The sequence below is a fragment of the Oncorhynchus clarkii genome, chromosome 20 (genome assembly GCF_045791955.1).
Source record: "Oncorhynchus clarkii lewisi isolate Uvic-CL-2024 chromosome 20, UVic_Ocla_1.0, whole genome shotgun sequence".
Classification (NCBI taxonomy): Eukaryota; Metazoa; Chordata; class Actinopteri; order Salmoniformes; family Salmonidae; genus Oncorhynchus; species Oncorhynchus clarkii.
Window position 1 is genome coordinate 45,209,374 of NC_092166.1, and position 8,430 is coordinate 45,217,803.

Here is an 8,430-nt window from a genome sequence, read left to right on the forward strand (position 1 = left end):
CTGATGGACTAAAGTGGGTGGGAGGTGTGGGAGAGCAGGTTAGAGACTAAGTCATCTTTCATACTCTTTGATTATATCGACTTTGATTTACCCCATATGGCCAATGGAAAACAAATGGAGGCAGATTGAATGGTCATTGACTTTATGATACGATGATTCAAAAATAATGTATTATTTGTCTCATCTTACAGTATGTACAGGTGTAACTAGATGGATTCTCCTCTAAATTGGGGATATATGTCATTGTAATCTTCAAATTATTATTTAATGGATTTAATTCCACGGATTAGTCTCTTTTTAAATGCATAACCCTGGCAACTCTTAAATGATATATGGGCCATTGTGGGGTCTAGTAAACAAAGTGAAAAGTATGTGATTATATCACTGAAGGGTCCAACTGCAGATGAAGACACCACTCATTTGTGCATCATGAGCAGTGCATTTTATTTTCCATCACAGTACAAAAATAAATTAAAGTAAGCAGAAACAAACTGGAAAAGGTTCAATTACAGCAAAGGCTTTTTCAAAATAACTAGTAGCCTATCAGTGTAGAGTATCCTCTTTTTCCACTTCCTATTGGTTATAAGAAAACAAACTTCACACATTCTTCTGTACAAATAAACTCTCACACACACACTCACACACTCGGCACACATGCAGTCAATGAAATACCCTTTTGAAGTTCTTTAACACTGTTTCTTTTTTGTTCTACAAAGTACGTAACAAGATACAGAAAAAGTCAACAGAAATGTTCTAACTATCACGTCTTTTTTCTCTCTTTTTGTAAGGTTTTTCAAGTCTTTTTCAAACAACTACTCAGTGATACAATTGAAAAAATTGCACATTTTAGTGAGTTGGGGCGAGAGGGTCAAGATTCCCTTGCTTTTGACCCTTGACCCCATATGCCCTGCCTTTTCCCCAGAGCAGTAGCCTGTCAAGTGCATGTCCCCTCCCTATTGCACCACACAACACCCAACAACCCATTTCCCATTGCATTTCATCTCCCCATGACAAGGAACAATGCCATAGTACTGCTCCACAACACATGTACACTTGCACCATTCATTTTTCTCTTTGACTCCAACTGATACAGCAGAGGAGAGAAATGATCATATCAACCAACAGTCCCTAAGAACAACCTTCATCACATGAGAAAAGAGAATAGCCTTTTTTTCAGCATTAATTATTATTTTTTTTAAACCACAACAAAAAAGAATTGTCTGCTTATGACTGTCAACCATTTCGCATTTCCAGAAAGAAATTTGAGAAACAACTATGAAACAAAGCATGCATCATTTCTCAGTTTAGATGATGAAAAGCGGGCATATACTCTTGTTATCATAATTATTATTTTGATTTCTTTGATTTTTTTCCCCCCAAGGTCCAGTTTAGTGTATGTATACTATTGACAACTTACTCCTGTTAAATTGTAGATTCAATTCCACATCTCTCTCAACATATACTGTAGCAGGGGTTGACAGAAAAACCTACCAGCTCCCTTTATCTTATTAGTTATTGGAGATGGAGGTACTATCATTCTACCCGTTTCTAGCCTTTACAGTTATTCAATGGAAATGTTAGCCATGTATCTTGACTGCTCCATTTGCTCTCACGTAGATGTAGTCATGGCTGTCATGGTGTTCCTATTGCCCTCTATGCTCGTCCATTTCTCAGAGTGGCTTCAGCTGATTGAAAACCTGATTATCTCCATGGAGGTCAACTTGGATATAACCTACAGTTTAACCTAATCTCATCTCCTCCCCAGCTGAATAAATTGTTGTCTTAGATTTGATTAATATTGGCATTGAGAGATTATTCCAGGGGAGGCTACCTGTCATATTCTCTGGTGTGACTGAGTGAAATGGCCTGCCATTGGCTGATGGTTATGTTGTCTTGTTGATATGTGGAGCTGGGTGGTGTGTTGGGTTTGGGATTGCTCTGTGTCTAGGGTTCTAGGGTCTTTGTCTTTACTCAAGGTCTCTCTGATGTGGTAGTTACTTTGGCGATGGTCAGACTTTTTTTTTATTGGTTTTTAATCTAGGGTCAATCTATAGCTTATTCCCTGCAACAACCATTTGATCTTCACTCCCAAGGTAAGCTCACCAGTTACTCACAAAACCCACTCTTTCACATCCGGTTCTTTTAAACAGACCAATTTATCATTCATTCATGATCTTTTGAATACATGGGATGTGCCAAAATAACCAATTGAGTTAGTTATAAGATGGAAATCCACCCAATCGCTCAACATGTGGATGTGTTTTCAGACCTACAGGATTTTCATCAAAGATATGGCACTAGCTAAACATTTGTTCAAGTTAAATGTCTTTTAGCAGAATATGGACCTTCATTCCAAAGTGTTTTTAGATACAACCTTTAGACAAAAATACACAATTATTCCTTGGTAAACAAATAGCCTATTTTAGCAAGCATAGCTAAATAAACTAGTTTTCACTTTTCTCACAGCATTCTCTAATGCAGATGCAGTTGGTTTAATTACAGATCAAATGGAAAGAAGTAAAGTAATTATTGTCGTCAGAAATTCAAGAAGAATTGCATGGTACACATGCATTAGTTTATTTAAAAAATTAAAAGCTTTTTAAGAAAATCAATAAATAAACCACCCTGGGCTTGAGCATTTGAAGAGTAAAACATCAATTTTTTTCTGAGATGAAAATAAAGTAGGTCTTAACATGAAGTGTGATAATCAAGCCTTGTGTTTGATGTTGTATGTCCTATTGTCTTGTTGTAAAAAAAAAAAAAAAAGCCCACAATGCAATTCAGGCCTGTTGTCAAGTCCTTCTGAACCAATCTTTCTCCACCAAACCCCTCTAGCCAAGTCACAAACAATAAAGCCACAACAACATGAATCCAGCATCCATGCCCCCACTTTTCCATTGAGATCAGATACTGTTTGCACCGCAGCAGAACTGTCGAGTCCATATCCTTCCTTGCAGTGGGGGTACATGGGTTTTCACTTCAGTCTAAAGAGCCAGCGTTGCAGCTTGTCTGTTGATGTGAACACTAGCCCAGTCACGCAAGGGCCCTTGACCATCCCGTTGTAGGCAGTGCATCTCAGACAGTCAGAACAAACAGCAGGTAGTTGGTAGGGTGCTGCAGCCTCAGTCCTCTCCACATTAAAAGCTGTAGATGTGTTCCTTTTCTATTCCCCCCCCCATTGTCGGTTTTGTATTTTTCAAATGTATTTATACATGTGCATAAGCAGAGAATGTACCCGAGTCTGGCATTTTTGTTAGGTGTCAAAAGTGAAGTGAAAATGCAATTCTCTTTCCTTCGAAAAATACTAGTTTGGTCTTCAGAAAACTTGAGATAAATAAGTTGTTTACCATAAAATGTTAGATTTTTTTCATCAAACGGCGTTCCATTGTCCCTCTTTCTGTTGTACCGTTAGCTCTCAAACATGCTTATAATCTAAAACGTTTTGGCTAGATCTGAGCCAAATTAACCCTAAAAATGAATCTCTTCCCATCAAAACTTCCCCTCCCCACTCCCCTCTTCCTACTCCCTCAACCAATCTCCCATTTTGAAATACTAAACTGGTGTAGGCCCCTCTTCCCTGGTTTCCCTCCCCTTCCCTGAGCCCCGGGACCCTCACCGGTCCAGACCAATGAGCAAGCGGCTCCTCTCCTCCTCCTTCTGGCTTTCGTTCTTTAGGTCGGCAAACACCTGGGTGAAATAGTGCGGGTCCGAGTTGATCTGGAGCATCTTAGCGCTCATCAGGTTGATTATGGACAGGCAGCGGTCCCAGAAGGTCTCCTTGGAGCTCTCCACCAGGAAGGGCTTGAGCGGGTAGGAGATTTCATTGCCCATGTATGAGTAGGACAGGTAGAGGCAGGTGAGCAGCACGGCCTGCAACTCGTGCTCATTGGCCACCTCAGAGGAGACCACATCGCGGCACAGCATGTAGACAAACACCACGTTGGCCGGGGTGATGAACCCCTGATCTTGCCAACCCTGAAGAAGCAGCGAGCGGTCCACGCTCCGCAGCCACAGCACCGGGTCAGTGGGGGGCAGGTGTTTCAGTCGGTAGCAGCGCCGGCACAGGAACTCACCCAGGCAGCGCAGGAGCTCGCTGGTGGAGGCCTGGACGATCACCCTCTTGGGCGTGCCGGGGGCTGCATTAGAGTTGGTCAGGGGGGCCTTCTTGACTGACGAGGCGGCATTGTTGGAGCTCTTGACGAGGGCCGGGGTGCTCTGGTCCTGAGCGAAGGTGGACAGGTTGGCGCAGGACTGAGACTTCTTCAGGTTCTCGTTGTTGAAATGGGTCACATTGTTCTGGTATGTAGCGTTGGGCTGCACCTTCTTTGAGCTTTTTTTCTTGGCCGACACAGCCACGATCCGCTTCCATGGCAGAACGTTGATGAGCGAGTGACGCTTCAGGTTCTTGTCTTTGGCGTTCTTGCTGTTCTGAACGGCCGCGTAGTGGCCCACTGTGGCTGGCCCATCTTCGCAGAGGGCCGCCTTCCTGTAGCTGGGCGAGAGCGACAGCACGGTTCCCATGGTGACTGAGTAGCAATATCCAGGGGCCTTAGCCTCTCTAGGTTAGTGGATGACCGACCAGAGAGAATGGCAGGGGAGGTCCTGAGGATCTCAATGCTTCTGAGCTGGTAGACCCTGGCTACAAGCGTCAGTTCCTTTCAGGCATCTAATGCCACAGTAGGTCCTTGTTGTCCTGACAGGAAGGTACGTACTGGATGGATCAGGAGTCGGTCTGAGCAGATTCTCTCTTTGCACTTGGCTCTCCTTCTCAGCTAGGTCAAAAGTGCCTGTGGAAAACAAAATGGTTCAATGTTAGCAAAAATTAAATGCATGTCTACAGTAGCTATTAGCTATATTTTACCACTCATTGCGTGTTCATAAATGTGAGCAATATACAATGTATTTGATGTTGAGAATGAAATAGGCCTATCTTGATTGTGATAATTAAATAAATGCAAAGATATTTCCTAATAGAAAATAATTATGGATTATTTGGCTGCAAGCATTGTTTGGCTGCATTCTGTTTTGGTTGTGTACGTCGGCTGCTGTCCAAGGTCCTGAAATCACCTGTCTGTGTCCTTATAAAAGGAGCATGTCATAAGTGATGCTGTGAAGGCTATTGTGTTGAGATATCTTGGTTGGCTCTAATAATTCACAGGAATTTCCATAACATTCAGATATGCTTTCATAAGCATGGACCCCCTCCCAGGCAAACCGGCAACCAAGGGACCCCCATAATACGTTAGCAAAAAAATCCACATTTTTTAAATGAATAGATTTGGTAAACATATTTGTTTTGACCTACCCACATTATAATTGGAAGAGGAAGTGTAAACTCAACTTAGCTAGAAAGGTAACTCCAAACACATTTTCACTCAAAGCAGCTGTTTAGCTGGTTTTAAACAAAGGTTAGCCATGTGTTGGAAAATTGTATGTCCAAGTCAAGAAAGCTTACCAGCGGCACATGCCGCACTGAGGGCGGTCATGCACCTATTATTTTAGAGGGAGCACAAAGTAGGTGGGGGTGATTGGAGAATTCAGATTTTAATATTAAACATCTGAAACATTTTTCCTGCAATCTAGAGCCATAATAATTGTGTAATTCTAGTGATTTAGTAATTAATTTTACATCTGAACATTTTAAAAACAGGACATATGAGGGGGCATGTGCCCCCTATGGGCATGACACCTCTGGCACTGGAAGCCTAATCGCTGGTGCTTTTTCAAAGCCTATGTCAGATACTCTAGTAAATGTAATTTCCTCAATAATAGGATGAGAAATAAAGAAATAATCAGAAACAAGATATTTTACTATTTTCTACTGTAGATATGTAATTCAAAATTCGTTTATTCTGTTGTTGATAGAGATATTCATAAAAACAATATGACCCTTAGGGGGCAGCGGGCCCTCGGTGGAATACGCCTGGTGTATACAGTAGATTTTATATCGACAAGTGCTCGGTGGTCCAATTTGAATGATCTAATTAAGCTGTATTGTTTTTACTTGGTAAATGAAAAACAGACGGGTGAATCTAGGCATATACCAGGGAATGTTATGGTGCCTGCAAAGCACTCAGCAGTTCTGACAGCAAATAACAACAACAAGTTGGATTAGCAACTACACTGCTTGCTTGTCGACTATCCGCATGGTAAACCACAGTAAACACATCCGAAGGGCCCCTATGCCTTTAATTTAAAAAAAAAATCAAACAGCCGTCCAACTGACTCAACTTTTATATTGATCTCAACACATCCAATTCCTCTTGAATTATACATGGACATGCTTTAATTCGATCGAAGCCAAACGAATGATGGATGTATCCATGCTCATACAGTAGTACCGTTTTAAAATGGAAGCCTGAAATGTAAACACCTTTATGTGAAGGTCACATTTGCTATAGCCTACGAAATCATTGAGAATTGAAGACGATGTTTGTAAAATTATATAAACGAATTATTGCTATGCGCTGTTTCTTAACTTTTGCATCTATTGGCTAGCCTAATAATAATATTATATTGTTGAGGAGTCGTGTGCGCTGAGAAACATTTCAACGAGATAAGATTAAGCCATAACCAAAACAACAAAAAAGTGATTGCGACAAAAATATTTTAAGTTGATTTCAAGCAGGCTATAAGATTTGTCAGAAAATCCCATATGTTTGGCTATTTTACTTGTTAATTTAAATATAAAGACAGTTTGTCTAGCTGCAAGCGTTGGTTTCAAGGCTGTTACATGTGGTTGTGTAGATCGGCTGCTGTCCATGGTTCTGAAATCGAGAGTCCGCGTCCTAATAAAGGCGCAAACTCGACGCTGAGTAATTTGGAATTCCAACAAACCCTTTTGACATGACTCCTCATTATGGTGCATATGGGAAGCTTCCTGCAAAAAAAATATAGGATACCTCCAAATCTATCAGTTTAGCCTATTTTCCCAAGTGATGTTGCCTTATTCTCACATGTTGATGTTTACCATTTATAATTCAGTATGTTATCCTTCGAAATAGGCTACAATATTAGACAAATTATACAATCATTACTTACAGTGTGATATTTGTCCTCCAGTAAATGAAAAAATAATGGCACTGCAGTGATGGCTTCTTAAACAGTAGTAGCCAATTCATTTGATATTGTGCACATCAAGGTGAAACCTCAAACCATCTTGGAAAATGCAGATTAAAAAAACAGTACAATCCAAGGAGAGAAAAGGCATTAATCAAGCAAAAGCATCGCACGCCTTGACATATCCTAGTTATCGCCCGTCTCTGGTGCGCAGCCGATGGTAGGCAACTGTGGAATGGATGCTGATATGAAGATGTGTTGTTGGTCCTCACCGCGAGATGCGCTTTCAAGGGTTGCAGTGCACTCCCACTGGCTCCCTGGTGTAAAAAGGGAGAAAGGCAGTGGTCGAGCTCTGTCCGTGGTGCTGTAATTTGCAACTCCGTCCAATCACAACAAAGCTGCACTCAATGAATGGATTTTTCAGCATGCAGCCCAACTGTTTTAATTAAACAAGAAAAGTAGCCAATAAATAAATATCCACAGTTATGAAAGATATTTTTGTTTATCAATAACCTACATTTCAGATCATCTCTAGGCTGTCAAAATGAGTCGCATAAATCTAAATGTAGGGATAGCCATGATAGAATTAAAATTAAAATGACATTTTGCAGTATGAAATCTCTTGAGATGCACCATCCTGTTTCTAAGTGTCCAACTTATCATTGTTCATACCTAGTAAGGGTATATTAATCTCCTTTTCACTTTTTTTTTCCATGAACAGACCACTTTGAACTGTTCTGCCTTATTATTATTCGACCATACTGGTCATTTATGAACATTTGAACATCTTGGCCATGTTCTGTTATAATCTCCACCCGGCACAGCCAGAAGAGGACTGGCCATCCCACATATGCTCTCTAATTCTCTCTTTCTCTCTCTCGGAGGACCTGAGCCCTAGGACCATGCCCCAGGAATACCTGACATGATGACTCCTTGCTGTCCCCAGTCCACCTGACTGTGCTGCTGCTCCAGTTTCAACTGTTCTGCCTTATTATTATTCGACCATGCTGGTCATTTATGAACATTTGAACATTTTGACCATGTTCTGTTATAATCTCCACCCGGCACAGCCAGAAGAGGACAGGCCACCCCACATAGCCTGGTTCCTCTCTAGGTTTCTTCCTAGGTTTTGGCCTTTCTAGGGAGTTTTTCCTAGCCACCGTGCTTCTACACCTGCATTGCTTGCTGTTTGGGGTTTTAGGCTGGGTTTCTGTACAGCACTTTGAGATATCAGCTGATGTACAAAGGGCTATATAAATAAATTTGATTTGATTTGATTTTGACTTTGAATTAAATGGTGTAGGCCCAGTGGTGTCTGGAGAAGGGGGTGTACTCCAAAGTTGCCAAAAATTTCTCAAATGGCCCACCCCG

At 41.3% G+C, this 8,430-nt stretch overlaps 1 protein-coding gene across 1 annotated transcript; it reads right to left on the reverse strand.

Moving 5' to 3' along the window:
• Positions 1-3,597: 3,597 nt before the first annotated feature.
• LOC139377451 (cyclin-dependent kinase 5 activator 1-like) lies at positions 3,598-7,252 on the reverse strand. The gene is made up of 2 exons (XM_071120482.1): positions 7,042-7,252; positions 3,598-4,787 (listed from the first exon to the last, which is right to left on the reverse strand). The coding sequence occupies exon 2, from the start codon at positions 4,519-4,521 to the stop codon at positions 3,613-3,615; it is 909 nt and encodes a 302-aa protein (XP_070976583.1). The 5' UTR covers positions 4,522-4,787; positions 7,042-7,252; the 3' UTR covers positions 3,598-3,612.
• Between the last annotated feature and the right edge of the window lie 1,178 nt (positions 7,253-8,430).